At 42.9% G+C, this 21,631-nt stretch overlaps 1 protein-coding gene across 1 annotated transcript in view; it reads right to left on the bottom strand.

Annotated features, from left to right (window-relative positions):
• KCTD1 (potassium channel tetramerization domain containing 1) overlaps positions 1–1,593 on the bottom strand; it is a gene marked incomplete at both ends in the record, with an annotated part of 31,550 nt that extends 29,957 nt beyond the window's left edge. Inside the window, one exon of the mRNA XM_079533969.1 lies at positions 1,430–1,593. Coding sequence (XP_079390095.1) covers positions 1,430–1,593 — 164 coding nt within the window. The remainder of the gene's footprint in view (positions 1–1,429) is intronic.
• Positions 1,594–21,631: the final 20,038 nt, after the last annotated feature.

Genomic DNA, 21,631 nt, shown 5'->3' with positions numbered 1-21,631 from the left:
GCTTGAATTGCAGAAAGGATCTTTCTGTCTTTCTGGGTCCTTTCTAAATGAACCACTTAACTGAGATTCAACTAGAGTGACAGGATGCCACCAAGACATCCTCTCATGGACTAGCATGAGTATTTCCATTCACTGTAAGATTCTCTTTAATTTCTTTAGGTCTCAAAACATGAATTACAAGTCTCATTGTGATGGAGAATACCATTTAAATCATTTATGTGATCATCATCCAAAAAAAGTGATCTCAGTGCTAGTAAGGTGACAATGCTGCCAAATGCCTATGGCCAAGGATCTGATAGATTGCACTGCTCTTCTCCCACTAAGCCCCCATGCACTAATCCATCTGTCCTGTTAGACTGAGCCACCTCCCTGCAGAAGGTCATCACATCAAGGGGGCATTGAGACCCCTTTGGGTCTTCTGCTCCTATGAACCCATAGACCTACGCTGACTATACTATACAGAGCTTCTTTTCTGCCTTAGCAGAGCAGAGCTGAGAAAGAGGAGTACAAGTGGGTGAGGAGAAAGGGGAGCTGTGCCTTAATATTCTTCCACCCCTACTCATATGCTGGTGAGGAAAGACCATGAAGGTAAAAGTTCTTATTCTAGAGTAGCTATGGACTAATGCTGCAGACACAATCAACCTCTGATAACCACTTTTAGAATTACAATATCCTGCCATGTTTATCTACCACTATGAAACATTCTCATGCTACATGTTCAGTGAACCCGTTTTCTTAAAACTGCACTTCTATTACATCTATTCTATATACATACAACCCTTCACTCATGCATTCAAAAGCTTTCTAATTACTTAATTCCATTAAGTTACCAAAGCCACATATTTTCCATTTAGAAGATATATAAAGTGAGAATGTGAGAATTAAAGAGTCTAATTATCTGAAAAAGTCCTAAGATGCTATAAAAAGTATGAAGTTAATGCTGTCCTATATTTTGTTACATATAACCTCATGTGACACATCTAAGAGTATACTTTGACAGCAGAGGAAAAAAGGTCTCCAAAAGACCAAAAAAAAAAAAAAAAAAAAAAAGTGAAAGGTTAAAAAAAAAGTGAAACAAAACAAATATCCCAACACCCCCAACTTCAGACTTAAATGCAGTATTTGTACAGCTTTTGATTGTAATAAACCACAGAATGTATGCCGGGCAAAAAACTATGGTAGAAAGTCAGTGTTTTTACTTTGTTTTAGTATGTAAACACAGGGATCTGCAAAGATGCCATTTGTCTGAAACACAGTGGATCAGAGAAAGAAAAGTCAGTCTCTAACCTCCTATGAACAAAGAAACCTAATTTCATTCCGAAACAAAAGGAACTAAATTTATCGCTCTAAGACAGCCCCAGGACGTCCAAGCATGAAATTGAAGAAAAGGAGTTGCCAAAGACATGCAGAACAATCTTTTTAAAGTTACCTGGAATCAGGATATTTTGTAAGCGTGGCCAAGCTGCTGGTATACATGTGCCCACCCACATCAATGTGAACTGGTGCGTTGGATTTTGTGAGTTGTGCTGGAGTGGGGATGCCTTGATTGTTCAATGGAGATGCAGGGGATCTAGTGATCAGAGGTCTTGACATATTGGGCCGACTGTCCTGTGAAGAAATAGACCCGGATTAATGATCTTCTTGAAAACCTCACAGAAACCCACAGTCTCCAGTCAACAGTTCTGTTGTAGCCTCAGCTTACCATTTTCATCTTATTAAAGCACAGATAAATCTTTGGCAGTTTTTAAAATCAATCCACTTGTAAAAGTCTTAACTGGCTGCATTTCAAATAGGTAAAGCGTGGCAAAATGCAGCGATCGAGCCCCCAAAGTAGAAATCACATTTGATACAAGTTCCTCCTGAACACTGCTCATGACAGACAACCCATACAGAAAAGAGAAAGAAGCTCATTCTCGTACTTCAGAGCTGATAAAGTCTCTGACAAAAGCACCACGAGCCGCAGACAGAAAGCCTAAGAACAATTACTATTTTCTTTAATTAAAACCCACAGGTAGAATTTATGTTCCTTCCCAAGCCCTCAGTCACTGCAATGCAGTCAGAAGAGAAATACGAACCCTCAACTCCTCCATTCTGCACACTCTTCTCTTGAATTTCCAACTCACATAGCACAGAAACAGAAGCAGAAACACCTGGACTAGTCAACTGTTCACGCACTGCACACCGCTGGACATCGGCAGCCTTTGAGAAAGACATCTTCCATTTAAAAGTTACACGGATGGCGAGAGCTGCCCCTGCGTGCCCCACATAGGCGGCGGGTCTGAGCGGCTTCCCCAGGCAGGCGGGCTCCCAAAGTGGAGCGGGAGCTGATGCTGATGAAACCAACTTTTAGTCACAAAGGCAGGGATGTAACGCCAGCAAGCAGCGTGCTCCTCGTCTGCGCGCCCGGCGGGGTGGGGCAGGGCAGAGCCATTTGCCCGAGCCAGTAAGGCAGGCTGTATTCAAAGCTGGGGATTAAAATAGAAATGCGTTCGAGAGCGGTTTTGGGACGACCGCGCTTTCTGCTGAAGGAAAGCTCCACACTGGTGGAATCTTATAGAGATGCCCTGAGAAATAAAAGCCCTTGCAAATTATGCAGTTTTACATTTAAAAGGTAAGCAAAGCAGTGAGAAGTCAGATACACTTCATCACAAAACTCTCTTTGTTCTTTCAACACGTCTTTTAGCTGCAAAACCTAATGGCTTCTTTGTAAACATCTCACAGATCTGGGTACTAAGCCTCGCTGAAGCAGAGTTACAGGGAATTTGGACCGGCGAAGCCCTTTGCTGTTGAAAACATGTATGTTTTTCATGGCTGTTAAAGATTCAAACCATAAAGGCAACGTGAGCCAGGTAAACGTCTCACCCAAATGATTTACAGGCCAGCGTTGCACAATAAATCCAAGTAATACGTAACAAAAGGCATCTATAAACCACAAGGTACTTAACTAATTTTCTTTCATATACAAAAGCAAGCTTTGGTCAAATACTGATAAAAATGAAGAGGATGAAGAAAAACGCCTAGTTTAGATGTTGGAGTTGGGGGGAGTGCTGCTTGTTTTGCTTTTTTTTTTCTTCCCCTGTTTCTACATAAGCAGAAGTTAATATAAATTTGCAGAAATACCACTCTTAATTACTACAATTGCTTGAGGAGGTGCCTGCAGCACAATGAAGACAAGTCCAGACAAAATACGGTACACACGCTATGCAAAACTAATGTCTGCTATAAATGCTATGTGGTACAACCACCACCCAAGATGTTAGTGATCTGCAGCAAGGTACTTAGCAAAATAATGAAGAAAAAATTAAAAATGATGACTGGAAAAGTGGAAATAAGAAGACAAGAAATGATACTGACTGAGGATAAAGTGTGCACAGTGGGGTACAGAACACATTCCAGTGCTCAAAAGCGGGCAAACAATTTGAAAAGCCAACAAAGAAAGCTGAGACTAAAAAGAAAAATAAATTCTGTAACTTGTATGGAATAGACAGCATCACCCCCCTTACTGGGATCCTCTCTGTCAGAAAAACACAGCCCTGTAACAATTTAGCAGACCGCAGCACTGTGGAGCCTGTAATAGTTTTTCAATTGGACACATTCTCCTGTATATCCTGCCCAGGGCTGCTCAGGAGAAAATGAACAGATTTTCAGGGTTAATATTGTAGTTAGGCTGGGACCTCATTCAGCAGAGCTGTGATAATGCTGGGCATATGAAACAGGAGGAAAAGGCATAGGAAAAACATCACCACAAGTATGGGAAATAGCTCAAAAGACCGTGGGCATTTCACAAGACAAAAAAAAAGGTAAGAAAACAGAACTGGTTTCCAAAAGTGAGACATAACCAAGCAGCCCTGTACAGAGTTTACCATTAAAGCTCCCAATAAATAAATATCTAGAACTATATTAAAACCATTGCTATTTTGTTTCACCGTCCTCCTTCTCAACATTCCCCCTTTAAGCTAACTACATCATTCTGCCTCAAGAAACAATGCTCGAGTGTTCAACATTTAGATACTAAATACAATAACCTAATGCTGCTCTAGTCCTAGCTTACAAAGATGAAACTCATTCACTACTCCTTTGGCGACCACTGTGAAATTATGCAGCGGTAGCTCTGCTATTCCACTACTTTTGTCCAGTTATCCTTGAGAAATTGATGCAGAAATGGGATTCAGAGAACTGAGTGATTAAAAAACAACTTCTTCTGTGTGGCACATCCCAGCAGCATAGCAGAGAAGATCACTGTTCAACAGGCATGGTGTTAGACCACTCCGCTTAACAGACTGGAGTTAAATTGTTCTATTAGTTCAGCTATGGAGACAATGAGTTAGGAAGATAGTCCCCCTGCAAAAACATCCAAAACTATCACAAATATGAATTGAGCAAGCTTAGATAGAAAAAAGTGGTTACAGTTAAGGCACTACTGGTAAATTAAACTTCCACTAACCTGAAGTAATTACAAATACCATTCCTTAGAAACAATTAGAGGAGTGAAGGGAGTCGTAGAAACCAAACTCAGCGGGATCCAACCGATTACAAGCTATTTAAAACAGCTGGTAACAAAAACAACCAAAAGGCTCCTCGGCAGCCTCCTTTGGTGTGCTCTGTCTCACGTAGGTCCCTGTGCCCAGGAAGGGTTTGTACTTCAACCATGGCTGCTCCCATATGGGAGGGAGATTATGCAGGTGGTTTTCTGCCTTGGGAATTGCACTGACTTCATTCATGAGTGGGACACAAAGCACAGCCAGCATCTGTGCTGGCTGTAGGATCAGTAATCTTCCTGCTCTGCTAGCAGTTCACTTTTCCACTTGGTATATTTCCTTTACAAATATTTCAATATTTATCCTATGAAAAAATTAAATAAGAACAGGAAATCCCAAATTTCACAACACTTCCCATGGACTGAAATACTTGAGATACTTTGTGAAATATTTGTCATTATTTCTACTCCAGTATTTTGATCCCAACAACTTTTCAATTAATGAGTTCCGATTTCAAGCAAACTTATTGCTCAAACTACATACTCAAAAGAGCTACTAAAAGCTATATACTGGGCAGGTTAAAGATATTTAAGTTTTACAAGATGCTGCAGTTTTGGTTCAGCACACGAAAGTACAGTTTGGTTCTCCTCTGTTTCCCTGCTGTTACTAGAGGGAGCCTTCAAATAACAAGCAGTTGGTAGGTCCAGGTCTTTCGAGTACATCTGAATCCACTTCTCACTTTCTGCCCTATGTGAGCCATCATGTAGAGTCAACAGAACCAAAAGTAGCCTTATCTGAACTCTTTCCTGAATCTACAAAAATCCTTAGGACCAAGAAGACATTCTGCCAAACGGTACTGAGGGTCATGGTGGAAACCTTTCAGATCTCCTCACTCCCTGCCTTTTTTTTCTTTCTCACCAACTAAGTCAAAAAGTATTGCTAAAGAATAAGCATTTACATCCAGGCTGGAAAAAAAAAAACAAAACTGTAGGACTGAGATGTGCACCAGAACATCCGGTCTACCAAAGAACAACACAATAACCACATCAACATGGTGGCAATTGGAAGAAATAAGAAATATCTGAAGAATATAAGGTATTACAATGTACTGCTAAGAGTACTAAATCAAGGAGACAAGATGCTCTGAAAATATTCGCTCATGTTAGGCTGCTGTGATTAGAAGTGGTTTCAGAAGTGTTATTTACACTCTGTGGTCTTAAGCAAAGTCATTTCAGCTCCCTTCTCATGCCAAGAACCTTGACAAAAACCACACCACTACAAGACAACCCAAGCTCACTCACTGTATGATCAACATTCAAGTGCAAAGCATCTACTTAACTCCCATGACCAAGAGGATCATTTCAGACTGTGGGTCAAGGCATATCTGGCCAGGGTTAATAAAGCAAACACACTGTCCATGAGCCAGCCCAGCTCAAGAAGAAACGTATAAATGCTACTCAGTATGCTTCAGTTCTGTCTTTGTACCAAACTGTAAAGTACTGGATCCTCCCTGTCACAATTCAAACAATTATCCCTGTTGAGAAAGTCACAGTTACATACTTCAAACATTCTTGGACTTTTCAGGGGGAGACAAGGATAACTTGTCTCACCTAGGCAAGCCAGAAGAAATGATAATCATGCAACAGTTCATTGTAACACATCCAATCATTACATTTTCTTACAATAGAAAGCCATAAGAGATGTTTCTCTCCACAGCTTTGTGTTGAGGAACCACCTGACGTGACAAAAGTAGTCAGCATAGTCACACCAACAATTTCCAGCAGAAACATCTTTGACTGCACATATCCCACCATGTGGAAAGTGAATCCAAACAGTTAAAAATCTTCCAAAGATAGAGGCACAAGGGCTTTTTCCTTCAGTACATAGCAGGAACCATTCAAATCTCACAGTCAGCTGTGCTCCTTGACTCTGAAATAACAGTGGGCTGATCCTCAGGGGAGCTTGCGGTGATGCACAAAATACTGCTTCAAGTCCCTCATAAAAACCAAGAACATTAAGATGACTCTGATTTGGCTCCTGCAGAAGTGTCCTCATTCTGAGGAGACACTTTTTTCAAAAGAAACATTTCATTAAAGATTAAAAAAAATCACTATCATGTCTCACCACAATGCTTAAGCAAGTACCCTCCACTTTTTTCCAATTCAGCAGAAACAGTCACCACAACAAAGAGGCTGGAGAAAGCATTTATTCAATATAAACAGTATCAGTACAGTACAAACAACTCCTCTAGAAGGTGTAACAAACACAAAGAGATACAGAGCTATGTGTCCAGGAAGCTTGTTCTGCTGGAAGGGGAAAATCCTCCGGGCTAGTGACATCCTCACAATGAGCTCCCTGGTTTTGGCCATGGTACACCACGTCCACAGAGAACACCAGGTTGTGCTAGCCCCTCAGACAGACCTGCAAGGTTGTCAGAGACTGTACACAGCACAGAGTATGCCAGATGCTTTTCAGTCTCCTAATTGCAATGGCAGTGCCTTCTCTTCATCTTCATTCTGAAGAACAGACACAAAGAAGTGGTTCAGACCCTTTGCAAAAAGTCTTTACGCTTTTTGCACTTCACACATATCAATGCTCTTTTTTCTTCTTCTTCTTCACCTTTACACTGATGGTAGCTCTCTGAGGAGATGTCTGGGCTGTAATGGTGCCATCAGGTCTGCAAAACAAAGAAGTAACGCATCACCTTCCCTGGCAAAAATCTGCCGATTGTGCTGTAATGTTTTGCCTTTCATCAATATAATCTGAATGCTCTTTCCCTTGCAGCTGCAAGCTTTAAACTGCTGACTCTGAACATTAAGAATTACGTTTATAAAGCAAAACTCCAAAACAATTGTTTGAGTGCTGTGTGAGAGACAGGCCCAAAACACCATCAGATGCAATTTAGTGCCACAGTAAGTTGAGATACTAGGCCCCCTGAGACTCAGTGGTAGTAGTAGAAGAATTATTTTAGATCTCTGGAGGAAAAACCTCATTTTACATCCGGAATGCCTGTCAACATGTGATGGAAGACTAAATTATTCTATACAAGACAGTCAAGTACAATAGAGAGCTTGAGAAGTCAGGACAGTTTCTCTGAGATGCTGAAGCACTGAGTGCAGCACAAGACCAACTACTTCAACAAGCAGCACTCTGCCTACAACCACTGCCATGTCTGTAGCACTCAGTACAATTTGCAGAAATACAGACAGCAATGCATTTCACAACAAGGTGTGTGACAAGTGACTGCCTGAGAGAAGTCAGAGATACTCAGAGGGTATCACAGCCTGGGAAAATGGTCCAGGCCATCAAAAGGCCATCAAAGGCCATCATCTTTGCCCAGAGAGGCTGTGGATGCCCCATCCCTTCAGGTGTTCAAGGCCAGGTTGGAAGGGGCACTGGGCAGCCTGGTCTAGTATTAAATGTGGAGATTGGTGGCCCTGCCTGTGTTGGGGGGTTGAAGCTTCATGATCCTTGAGGTCCCTTTCAATCCAAGCCATTCTATGAAAAGATAAAGATATGCTGAACCAACTCCTGGAGGTGAGATCATCTGTATCATGCAATAGTCCAAACAACAAAGGTGACTGAGGCTTACCTGACAGGACAGTTTGCTGCTATGTCCTCCTTGTCCCAGAGGTGCTGACCCCCGTGGGCCCTCAAGACGAGTCTCCCTTGCTCCATATCCTACATGCTACTCTCACAGCCTCCTCCACTGGACGCAGGCACGGCTGGGCACACCAGCCTGTGAAGTGCTGCAAGAGCTGGAGAGAGCATGGTTGAATTTCCTTGGCACAATAAGTCTTGCTGGAACTTCATCTGAGTTGATCAGACCTAGAATAAACACCACAGGTGCAGAGAACCAAGGGCAAGGCAAGATCTAGAGGATGAGGGGTATTTCTGCTGGATGGAGAGCACTGCCTACCTGGAGGTTCAGGACAGCGAAGAAGTCTTGAAATCTTCAAATCTTGAAGATTTGAAAATCCCAACATCAACATGCAGGTAGACAGTAGTCGAGCCTGCAGCACACACCTAGCTTCAGCAGAACAGCTCTAACCACAATTTCATCATAGACTGACCACTGAGAACTTAAGAAAATCTCTAATTAATTTGAGAAGGAGGCTTTAGGAATAAGGGCAGGAGCTATGCTTATACCATCACTGCAGCAAAAGCAATTCCAAATTCTAGTAAAAGTAAAGTTTACAGAGACAGGATTTCTCTCTTCAAGTGCCCAGAAATTTTTCTGAAGATTTCCCTAGGCCTTGAAACTGCATGCGAAAGTTTACCACTGCCTCTCAAGATATTCTATAGTTTGCAGTCTTTCTGGAAGATTAACTCAGCCCCTTGCTTGTTTGGGTAAGCATAACTGAGGCCAGACCAAATGCTTTCATTTATTACATTCAAGCACTTTAAGTAAAGCTCTATACTTCTGCATGTCCTACCCTCTTCTTGCCATGTACACCCTCTAAACACTGGTCAAGCCAGTGGTAAATGTGGCTGATGCAGGACTTGACTTAGCCTATAGCTCAAGTTGGATCTTCTGCATATATGCAACCCAACACACTATTAAAATAAAATCCATGTTAAACTTGGGGGTCAAGCTCAGGTGCATCACCTCCTCCGGCACACAGCCTCTAGCCACTTTGCTTTCTGTAATGGAAGCAGACTTCTATGGTCTTCAGACTTGCTGCTGGTTGGATTCTCACTTGGGAAAAGAGGCACTGTAATTTACAAGCAAAACCGGATTTGAAAGCTGCTCTCAATTACTACACAGCACACAACTGCCCACCCAACACTTTATAATCACAGGGTATACAACCCAGACTGCGGCCAGCAAAACCATCCCCTAAACCTTCGGGAGGATGAAGGAGGGCACCAGACCGAAGGCCAACAGACCTGCTGCACCACCTCTAATGGAGTCCTACAATGGGAATGGGACACATGCATGCAATTTTAGACCGTTTGTTCCACTAGGAGCTGATTTGCTCTACACTAGCTTCTACTCAAACTGACAGTAACATTGATTTAGGAGTGACCAAAAGGAAGAGCAGCTCCCCAGCCTGAGCCTCCTCTAACTACATGTGCCCAGCCCCAAATACTTGAAGGTATGCATAGCCAGGTACCTCCTTCTCATGCTTTTGTTCTCACAGACAGAAAGTGGATCCTGCCAGGTACTGCAGGAACTGCTACAAGCCACCAATTGCCAACAGATTCCTCAGCCTCAATGGAGACAGACTACAGTTATCTTGTACACATCCATGCAATTATTTTTATTTATTTATATTAATAAAAGGAAACACAGAGATGAGGAGTCCCTGGGAAAGAGGCTGCAAGGTCTGAGGAGCCTTGCACAGTCTGGCAGCCCTGCCCACAACACTCCAGCTGATACAAAAGCCTTTGCTTCCACTGCCCTGAGGACAACTTCATTTATTTTTCTTTAAAGCTGGAAAATAGGTCACTCATTTCTCTTACCTCTATCAAACCTCAGGTAGCAGAAAGAGGGTGAATTTACCCATAACTGTATGAAAGCAAGCACACAAAGAAGTTTTGCCTTCTGGCAGAGGGCAGATGACAGACCCGTTCTCCTTCATACAAGACCTTAGCTGTTCCAGCAGCAGCCTTGGTCCAAACGCCATGGACCACCTCATCCTGGGTGCAGAGGTGTGGTCTGCCAGTGCCTTTGCAGACAAGATACCTGCCCTGGGACTCCACTGGTGCTCTCACCTCCTCCCTAGAAAAGACAGCCACCAGGGCAGCTGCCCCCTGGCTGTGCTGGGAAGAACCCAGCACAGAGCAGCCAACAGTTCCTGCTGCAGCGATGCTATACCACAGCCACCTTGGCCCTGAGTAGTACACAGAGTTCAGGTCAGGAATGGAGGTGGGAAGGAGCAGCTCTGAACACACGAATCTGCCATCCACTCCTCCCAAGTGGACACCCCATAGGTTAAGCTGAATAAATAATTTCACTCATACTTCTCACTCAGGTCCTTTATCCACTTCCAGCAGGCACTCTGAGCACATTCTGTAGGAGTCTTCACATATGAAAAAAAAAAAAGAGGGAAAAAAAAAACAAAAACAAGCAACACAACGCTCCCTCCTGAGCTTAAAAAGGGAAGAGCTTTTCTTGGCCAGGACCATGCAGGTACATTTGAATGCAAACTTAAACAACTCTTTAAAGATGGTGTCAAAATTTGAATGAGGAGAAAAACTAACTGGCTACATTCTTCATGAGTCTGCAATTTGTCCAATAATCTCCTGGTGAGAAGAAACACCAAAATACAAGCATTGCTAAAATCCGGCTGTTTTGTTTGTGAGTTAAGATCCTATCAGCTGTACATGAACAAAGATTAGCATCTTGAATTGCAGTCATATCTGAAGATTTTAAAGACTCATAAGAATGCAGACTACAGTGGGATAACTGGAAGATTGTCATTAACTGTCAGAATTTGAAAAATGGGCCTTTTCTGCAAATTTGACTCGCAACCCCAACAGAAGTAGGCCCACACTACTTTATTTAAAGTTAATTTACACTACAGTTTGAATAGCACCTGCCCTTGGGTATGTTCCAGAGGAACGTCTCCCTTTTCACAAAGCCAGGCTAACACCCATTGTAAAACTTCCAGAGGCACATTAGATGTCTGTTCTCCCCCCAGCAATTTCACCCTTAGAAGTAGAAGGAACGCTGCCAGTTACAGCCTGTGCTGAGGAAACATGAGTTATAATTTACCCTGGGAAAATTGCTGAACTGGGAGCTTCTGGTGTGGCATAGGTCTTGCCTTTGCAATCCAATGGTTCTTTTGATTCAGAGAGGCTTTGAAAGGGTGGTGATGAAAAACATAGCCTCACCCTTTGAATCAGCCAGCTGCCTGCTTTCCTTTGCACTTTTAAAATTTGTTTTATTAATTTGCCTGGGAGCAGAAAGAGATAATACTGACCCATATGGAGAAGATGCATTTTTGGACATATCAACAGAATATTATCTACTTCAGACTGAACAAGCAGCCAACAGAAAGAACCACCTTCATATAGCCTGAAGAATTTTATATCTGGAATCACCTTAAGAAAAAAAAAAAGCGCCTCTGTTAGCTCTTCCTGCCATATGAGAGGGACAAATCCCAAGAATCCAATAAAACTGTTTCTATGAAACACTGTAATGCACTTGAGCTCTAAGCACTCTCCAGATGTTTCTTGCAGCAACAAATAATAAAATATTCTCAGTCTGAATTGTAATTTTGAAGACACTGTGTCCACTTAGTAATTATGAGACTAGACAATATGACAGACAGATAGCTTCATCTATAACCTCACAGCGGGAAAAAAAGACACAAAAGAGCTTTAAGACAATACCTTTGTAATTATCTAATTTACAATTAAGATGTCAACAAAATTGCAAGTTTGACAGTTAGAGTTCAAGCTAGTACAGAAATTGAAATACCATGGAAAACTGCAATGCTAAATTATACATCCTTCACTCCAGGAAGGATGAAATGCAACACTATAGCCAAAAAGAATCAGCCTTCAGGAGTCCTCTGTTGTCACAGGCTTTTCCTTCTCTCTATCGCCCATTTCCCCTCCCAGTGCTGACCTAAGCAAAGCGGTGGTGCCACCTCAAAAAAAAAAAAAAGGTTCTCTACTGAAAACCTGTCAGAGTGATAGAGACCAAGAGGGTGAAGGAAATGATAAAGACCAAACTTACTGAAACAACAGGCTTTTCGGAAGTCCTGGTTAATGCAGAGTGCAATAAGGAGAGTTTAGTCAGCTCTAAAATGATCCCATGCATTTCCAGGTCTGGCTAAAAGTTTCTCTCTTCTCTTGTAACTCTCATTAAAATTATCAGCCTACATATTTCATAATAAGCAGGAGAACGAAAAAGTCCAAGCACTATCATGAGAGAAATCGCCTTATTTATCATTAGCTATTTCAAAACACACGTAGGTTACTTAATACCTTGGGACAGGCGGCATAACAGCACACAGGTGCTGGGAGAGAAATCAGGCTTATGTTGAAGGCACATACACAAAGTGACAGAAGATGGTTGAGGTATCTCAGGAGCAATCCTAGCAAGCTACGGACGCACCACTGCATACAGGAGCTGAGTAAACAGCCCTCAGCCACCCAGATACTTTCCTACCCCTGCTCCATACCGAAACTCGGATGCTCTCTGGATCTTAAAGACGTCATAGGAGGAGGTATTGCTTTGAGGCAACTAGTGGAAAGGGGCTGAAGTCCTCAATTAAACTTAAAAGGCTTCATTAATGCAGTACTTTTTCGTTTGCTTCTACCCCTGTTCTATTTTATTTTTATTTTTATTTTTTTTTAAGTTTTCTTAAACATCAGAAAAACACTTAGGGATGAAAAGAGAAAAAGAATGGTATCCACACAACTGTGAGGTCAAGCAGTGACTTTTTTGCATGGTATGAAGGGCAGGATTTGAGAAGAGGAGAACACAGGATCCTGCTCTAGGAGAAGAGAAGCGTGCTTGGCAAGATGGCAAACATATGGCATAGGAACAAAGCATACTTTAGATTTGGTTCATTTGATTCCATTATGTGTAAAAGATACCTTTGGATCCAAGGCTAAGAAATACAATTCTGATTATTATTGTTTTCAGACCTGTAGGGATTCCTCCAAGTAGTCATAGTAGCTCATACGATAAAAACACTCATTTGCCAGCTAATTTTAGTGCATTTTGCCCACAAGGGTGGATTAACCACAAATCTATATAACCATGTGCTGTATGCACGCTGAAGCCATCACTGCTATCACCAACTTCATGAAGCAGCAGCTGACTAACTAGTTTTAGACAGAATGGTTTCTGTTAACCAGCTCAGCAAACTCACAATTTCATACTAAAAGACTTTGCTTGGTCTGACATGCAATAGACCACACACACATCCTCAGAATATCAGAAAAAGTGTCATATAATATTCATAAGCTTTGCATGGGCTGTTTCTGAGTCTAGTTTTGCGCTTTGGTTATTACTAAACATATGAAGTGCCAGTGCTTGGACAACAACATAACTGAATATGTCAAAAGAAGCATTAGAGACCATGTCTGTCACTCAGCAAAAAATATCTACCTTAACTTTCTCTAGCTATTTGCTTTTAACATTTCTAACATATAACATGCATTTCAAATTGACAAGCAAGAAATAAAGACACATTAGCAAACTCATGCTAAAGATACGTATACCATGACATAGAAGCCAGCAATATTTCTGTATTCTTCCAAACGACCAAATGAGACAATTCTGAGACAGCTAGAAAGAGAAAGGGCAACAGGCAGCTTTACGAAGAAAATAAAAGCCAAGCTTATATTACACAAAGTTGCTTCTTTTTTAAAACAGAAGCTACATCAGACAACCTAAGGGCATGCACTGCCACTGGCAAGAACTGGATCAACCCCATGTGGAAAGAGTTCAGGTATGAAATTTCTCTTTTTGGTTGGTTATTCCGTAACTGAGTTCTTGGAGAAGCTGGCCATTGCCAAGAGGTTAGTTAGCATAATTTAACCACTGCTGAGGCAGTAAGCTTAAGTGAAACTGTCCTCATTCAAAACAACATCTGAAAAAGTCTTTTATCTGTCTGGGGGGAAGACATCACCTAACAAGAGCCACAGAAATCAAATCCAGTGAGCGTCTTGAGCGGTAATAACCAGTGGTACGAACTGGTAAGACCATGCTAACAAGGGGACACATCCTCTATAAACAGCTCAGGTCCAAAATTAACCATTCTGAACTACACCTGGCTTTTGCAACAGACAAAAAAAATACTTCAGAGAAGGATCAAGCCACAAGGACTGGGCAGGACATATTTAGGAGAACAGTTTGAGTACATAATAATTACGTGCTTAGAAGACATGATAATTTAAGATCTGATACCATTTTTTCCACACAGAGGAATTCATTGACAGACCACTGCTTCAAAGGCACTTCCATATCAGACGCCAATTTGTCAGATTCCTCCTCTGCTGCCATCTGTCACACGGCAACAACACGCGTTATGTAGATACTGGGATACTGGTGGGAAGATTCAACATCTACTGCCACAGCACCAACATCCGCCTCAGATGTCACAGGCCAACATCTTAAAATAGGCATTACTTTCTCAGCAGCCCTCATACATCAAAATTTGTTTGATTTCCAAACAAATCTAACTGACTTAATACAGCAAAGTCAGTTTAACTGCCAAGGGGAAAAAAAAATGGATTAAAAAATATTTTCTACACAAAGTAGGCAGGAATGGAATCCTACCTCTACCTAAAACAAAACAACCAAAACCAAAACAAACAAAACCACAAAAAGAAAAAAGAAAAAAAAAGAGCAAACCACATAACAAACAATGATTTTGAGACACTGTCCCTTATTTACCAAGGAGACACCACTGGAGGCTTTTCCCAGGCACACAGGGAACAAGACATGCATGCTATGGAGAATGCTCAAATCAAATGCACCATGCAGCGGGCTCCCAACATTTAGGCTGTTCTTCACAAAAGTACTTCCTTACTGTGAATAAAAATAAAAACAAAACCACTAACTTCCAACAGACACCTGAGAAGTGGAAGGAAGCATCACAGGAGGAATACTTAACAGCTCATGAAAGGACAGTCACACAGTAACACATCTCAAGGTGTTGAAAGAGCAGATCCAGATTAAATCTGGAGGATAACCCTCAAAGGACTTACTCTGGAAGTGGGCAGGCTTGGAGAAAAGGCCAGAAAGCCTAGGACCTGATGCGCTGCCCAACCTTTGTCCAGGAAGGTGGTACAGGACACCTGCAGCTCTGTCCCAAAATACTGGGCAGGAAAGCAGGGAGACTGCAGGGTCTCCAAGAGGCGAAAACAGAAGGCAATGGGGAAGCCAAGCGTGTGCTGGGAGTGGGAGAAGCAAGACAAAGCTTCCCTTGTTGGGGCAACAGAGCCCTGCCAGAAGAGAAAAGGGTAGGCTGGAGGAGGAGGCATTTAATTTGCAAGAGTGTGGAGAAGGGTGGTGAAACACAAAAAACATTCAATCTTTGCTTTGGTCTCTTCCATGGAACAAAAGTTTGCCTTCAGGAACAGCTGAATTGTAATGAGTAAGAGCACTTAGAGCAAACAGGAAAAGTTTCAGAAGACCTGTGATGAGCATGTAGCAGAGGGGGCAGAAATTAACTTCAACAATTCCTAAATGATGGATTTGTCTCATGGCTGTCATCTTAAATCCCATTATATACATACCCACGCTGAACACTTGATTTCTGCTGAGTGGTGCCCTGGAGCTGCAGAACTGAGGGGGATGAGTTAGGGGAAGGAGCGGAGTGGAAGGATGGGATCTCTTTGTGTTTATCAGAAACACTAAATCTCAGGATTTCCATCCATGCTGCCTCGTAGAGGGAACAGGGCTGCAGCCCAGGAGCCAACAAGCAGCGAGGGTATGTGTGTGCCTTACTCCACATATTTGAAAGCTGTGTGGAATGAGGTGTGGCAGTGGAATTCATAAATCCAGTCCTAGCTGGAAACAGTGGCGGGTTGCCAACCACGCCATAAAGGTCCTGTCATCTCAGCTCCAAGTAACGTCCTCAGGATCCCAATGTTTTCTCAGACTGAGGTGTGCCACAGCTGCAGAAAAGAGTTATAGTGCAGTCACAAAGTGCAATACCTACCCTATTCCCTTAAACAAAACCTCATAACCCACCTCACCATGATGAACCTCACAAAGGGTTCAACACCATTGTAGCTTCACCGAGAACAGCACTCCTGCCAACAGTAACTTCACCTGACCACAAGCTGGTCTGGACGTTTCCATGAAGCTGAAACAGAAGTAACTGGTGATGGGTACCCAGTAGCAAGGATGGAGGCCCACCTCGTGTGACCAAGACAACGCAAACTGCAAGTGATATCAGTGGGACTACAAAACCCAGAAGAAATCAGAATGTGTGCCTAAGCTGTTAAATTAGAAGAGATTCTCAAAACACAAAAAGGAAATGAAAGACAGACAGACAAACTCTACTGCACAGATCAGAATCAATGATGACTACTATTTTTTATAAGGAGTCTAATAACACAGTACAAACAAATTCCTCTCTTCTGAATCCTGGCACCATTTGGTATCTTCAATTCAAAAAAACAACAAATCAAAACCCAAACAACTGCACGCCTTTTTTCTTCCTCCCCTTCTTCTCGCTCTTTTGCCATGCTGACGCTTGTTTGCATTATGTCTATTTTGAGCTAAATTAAGTAGGAGCAGCAGAGCTTTGATTCAGTAGTAGCAATAAATGGGGTTAGCCTGGCATTGATCTGTGTAAAGGGCCAAAGCTGGGACTGCCAGCAGCAAAACGTGGTCAGTGAACTCTGCAGTGCAAGTGACCCTGCAGCTGAATTCTTAGCCCTGATTACAACAGAAATAGACTTGCTTTCCTGAACAAAGAGTATTTCAGACAGCAGATTAGCAAGCGAAAGTGTACTTATAACAGAGGATTGAGGAAATGGAACAAAAATAAGAACCACCACACGCTTCCGAGTATTTTAGATGGCTCCTAAACAGTGCAAAACAAATGCACACCTTGCTTTGCGTTTTAGTTATTCCAGCCAGCACTAGGCCTGAATACTAAGGAAGATACAGTTTATTGCGTATCAGCTGAACAGCTTCAGCAAGTAAGTAGGCAGCACAAAAGATGAGGAAAAGCCATGTTAAGGACAGCATACTGGAGAAGTCGGAACATCTGCCTAGCAATCCTACAGAAAGGGAAGTCATGCTAACTACAAGAGGCAAGGCACCCGTCATAAATCATGCTTCAAATTCAGACAGCAAATTTATATACAACCAGAATTTCACAATCCTTAGGAACACAGATCAAATCTGCTAGCTCGCAGATGTCTGGGTGTCTGTACTGTTGTGCAATGCAAAAGAGGGAGAGAATATCAGTATGTCCAGTCTCCTAACTATGAGGTTTAATCAGTGCATTCACAATGCGGAACAAAGCGCTTTGTTTGAGCTGCAGACTCCCCAGTCTTAAGCCAACCAGGGTAGGTTCAGGTCCCTGGACAGGGATCCCATTTAGGTAGGTCAGGAAGCAGCAGAACTGACTGCTGCCCCATATGGACCCCAGCTCCTGCAGCAGACTGAGGAAAGTGGGGACTCACAGATCATCCCACTTCCTCTTCTAACCAACTTCTATTCCATGTTTCACCATGAATGCTCATTAACACAAGCATTTCCTTAGAACAAGAAGTACAAAATACTGAATCTAATCTACTGCCTGCCCACAGCAGGAAGTTGGAATTGGATGATCTTTAAGGTCATTTCCAACTGAAGCCATTCTGTAATTCTATGAAATCCTTATGAAAGCCCATAAAAGCTTTCATCTCATTTCTCCCAGAAAATCCCTCTATGGATTTCTGTTGCTTGATTTAAGCAGCAAGGTGGGGGGCATAGAGGAAAGAGAGGGTGGTTCTAAGAATCTGCTGGTGCACTGACAGTCTGAATAAAAAAACAAGGCAGAAATCTGTCAGACTGTGCTCTGTGTTTTAAATGCCACTCTTCTGCCTTGCTGCTCTTTATGGGCTGACTGCAGCCTTTGCTGGGGTTTGTGGCAGCTGCAGCGCCCGAGCACGGGACATGCGGTTGTCACAATGACTGGGAACTTGCTGACTGATTTATGGGAACTTACAAAACCACAAAACCAGAAGATATTTGTATTCACTCATATCCTGAGTGCTCCTTTCACCTCTCATTGAACAGCTCCCATGCAAGTCAGTGAAAGTTTCTGTATAGTTCAAAAGTCACTCTCGGCAGACTTAAAGCATCACACCGCAGTGCCCAGACCGAGCAGCTTGAGGCCAGCGTGCCCACACTCGTAACAGCAACTCCAAATTAAGCCATCATCTTAACTGGGTAATGGTTATTGAGACATCTCAAATGGATCAGCTCATTATTAAAAAAAAGGCAATTACAGTAAATTAGACTTCTCACCAGAACAACAGCCTAAGCTTTAAATTTGCTACGATACATGCCTGACCACCCTTTTTAAATGAGGATAGCTGAGGGCTCCGACTCACCATCACTCAGCAAACAGCTGTGCAATTTGGGACGGCTCCTTCTCACCGCTCCTCTCCCTGGGGTCACTGCCCTGGGGCAGTGCCGGCAGAGCTGACCACGTGCCCGTGCCTCGTGCATGCCCCGTCACCAGCTGGGCAGCCCAGTGCCCATCCCCAGCGACAAGGGCAGCCCCATAAAATCCGCTGACCAGGGCTTGGTGCAGCTGCTGAAGCCCAGGTACGTTCTGCTGACTCTGCAAGGGAGCAAAAGCCTTCTGCAAAGGAGGGCAGCCGAGGGCAGCAGCATCAAGCTAAGATTTGCCAGGGCTTGCCTGCCAGAGGACAGAGTCTGGAGTTTTAACCATTTTTGGCACATTCCACATTCAGTATTTTCAGAAGCTTTCGAGGATGTTTATGAAACAACTGCAAGGTAGGCAACTAAATTCACAGCGGTACAAAGAATTCCTTCCCACATTCCTCTCCCATGCTCTACAGTCGAAATAAATGAAGATGTAGTTTATGTTTCTGTAATTACAGTTTGTTAAAAGCAGAACAGGTTGTTAAGTTATGGTAAGGAGCCCAGGAGCTCATACCCTGCTTTGAATGCCGCAGCGGTGTAGATTTCGCTGAATAAAAAAGGCTGGCCAAAACCAGAGGGAATTTGCGCTCTGGTATTGTTCAGCATAAACCAATTTACCTTTAAAGCAATCATGTTAACCAAAGCGATCAATTAGAAAACGATCTTATGAGAGCAATGTCAATGCACAGCACACTGCCAAGTTTCAGTTATTTAATACCAAATACCACAAGGGTAATACTGCTCGCTTGTTTTATGACGTTGTCGTACAATCTATCTTCTGCCGTTTGCTTTTAATCCTGCTTTTCCCCCATTAAATACTTACAGTATTTATACAGCCTTGTAAAACTCCAGTACAAAAGAATAAGCAACAAGAACTTTCCCCCATACATTACTTCCCAACTTAATTATGTAACACAACGTGAAAGGTTTATGTACACCAGCTGGATCTCATTACAGCTCCGTTTCTTTCTTTTTAAAGTGCACTTTATCTGGAATACTGAAGTCACTAAGAATTTCACTTAAATATGTTGAACTGGTGCACACAGTGCTGCAGGACGCCAACTCATTAAACAGGCTCACAGCAAGTCAGGCATGTGGACGCTTATTTTGGAATTTTAAAATGCACCAGGTACAGGTAAATATTTGAAGCTAAGTCACGATTAAGTGATTCAGCCTCATTCAACCTTCCCTTCCTCAGCATCACAGCAGACTGAGGAACGCTCTGCCATGTACAAGAGGAATCAGGAAAGTCAGAAAGGAAAAGTTTCAGGAGACCATTGGTATCACACTCTTACTAAGAGTCAGGCAGGTGCCAGCCCTATAAACTGAACAAATGCCTCAAACAAGCAGAATTTCAGTGCTGTGAAGAATGTGTCGTAAGACCATCAATGAGGTTGCTAAATGCCAAGCTGAACCCAGGTAAGCTTGTTGTGCACTTCAGGAACCTTCGCAGAATGGTTTGGGTTGGGAGGGTTCTGCCCTGTGCTGTGGGCAGGGTTGCCACCCAGCAGCTCAGCAGCCCATAGACCCATCCAACCTGGCCTTGAGTGCCTCCAGGGATGGGGCACCACAGCTTCTCTGAACTTCAGTCCTTTGGTACCACCGACTGAGAGATTCCTGTTCAGTCGCGAGGCAAGAGTTGTGGTTTAATAAATAGAGAGAACAAAACCAAGCATAAAAAAAAAATAAAAAACCCTGTGCAGTGATTTTATTTTTGTTGTATATTTGACTGTAATTACTGCCTTAAGTAGTTTAATTGTCTGGCATCTCTTCAAGTGCCTTGCCTGTGGGGAGGGGAGGCAGGCCAGTTTATGGTTTGTTATTAATGAACAAAGCACAAACAAGTTTACCTTGTCTGCAATCAACATTCCCATCAAAACAGATTGAGAAGAAAATGCAAAGGGGTCCGTTCATCCCACAGACTGAACGCTATTGTGTTAATATCTGATCTTTTCATTATGAATGTCATTTATACCTCAGAGGGAAATTGGTGTTTTTATAACACCCACATGAGAAGCACCTGAGACCACCACAAGCATGCCCTCCCTGCCCATTTCCCAGTCTCCGCAGACACCTGCTCCTGGTCACTGGCCTAGGGATGGGAGCACTGGGACAGACAGCCCCAGGGTCCAGCCCTGAATGACCTCCCTCACGTACACTCAAGGTGAGAATACAGGATGTGCACACAGGCAAAATGAGTTCTGATGTTTGCAAGCAAAACTGTGGGGCCTTTTACAACTGCTGTGGAATGACATGCATCCAGCCCTTCTCAGCTGGAAATAATTTTTGCCTGGAGTGGAAACAGAGTGGAAGGAAAACAAGAATGAGTGACAAAAAGAAGCCTGTGCAGGACAGAATAAAGTATAGCCCCCCTGCTTCATTAAGAAATGATCAGGCACAAGAAGCCATCAGTAAAAGTCAGAGAAGTTATATTGAGGAGATGGTAAAGCCAGGAGGATAGAGAAGCAAATCGCTATTTTTCAGGGCAAGTAAAAACCATGAAGACAACAAATTTGGTCATTAGTCTTGCTTTTCCACTTAAATTGGTGCAGGAGCCCACTGCTTTTAGCTTACATCCTGCTTCCAGACCAGCAGGACACCCTGATGACAGTGTGGTGGGGGCAGAGCCACAGCCAGCTCATCACAGGGGAGCTCACCGCTGGTGACAGAGGCAGCTCCTCCTCTCAGCCTCGCTGCCAGCAAAGGTGACAATTAGTGTCATTCGTGCTGGACTCCTCTGGCAGGAGGGAGGACACTCTACTAGGATCCCAACTGAGATTGCTACCTTTCATGTAAATCACAAGAAAACTGCTTTAAGAGTCATAGAATGGTTTGGATTGGAAGGGACCCATCCAGTCTCTCCCACCTCCATGGGCAGGGCTGCCACCCAGCAGCTCACACCTTACCACCCTCTGAGTAAATAATTTGTACCTAATATCTAATCTAAATCTCCTCTCTTCTAGTTGAAAGCCATTCTCCTTGTCCTATCATTCTCAGACCATATAAGAAGCTGGATTCTCTCTTGTTTAAAAGTTCCCTTCAGGTAATGGAAAGCTGCAATGAGGAC

Source organism: Tetrao urogallus (genome assembly GCF_951394365.1).
Source record: "Tetrao urogallus genome assembly, chromosome: 3".
In the NCBI taxonomy this organism is placed as follows: Eukaryota; Metazoa; Chordata; class Aves; order Galliformes; family Phasianidae; genus Tetrao; species Tetrao urogallus.
This window is presented reverse-complemented; position numbering and strand designations above follow the sequence as displayed.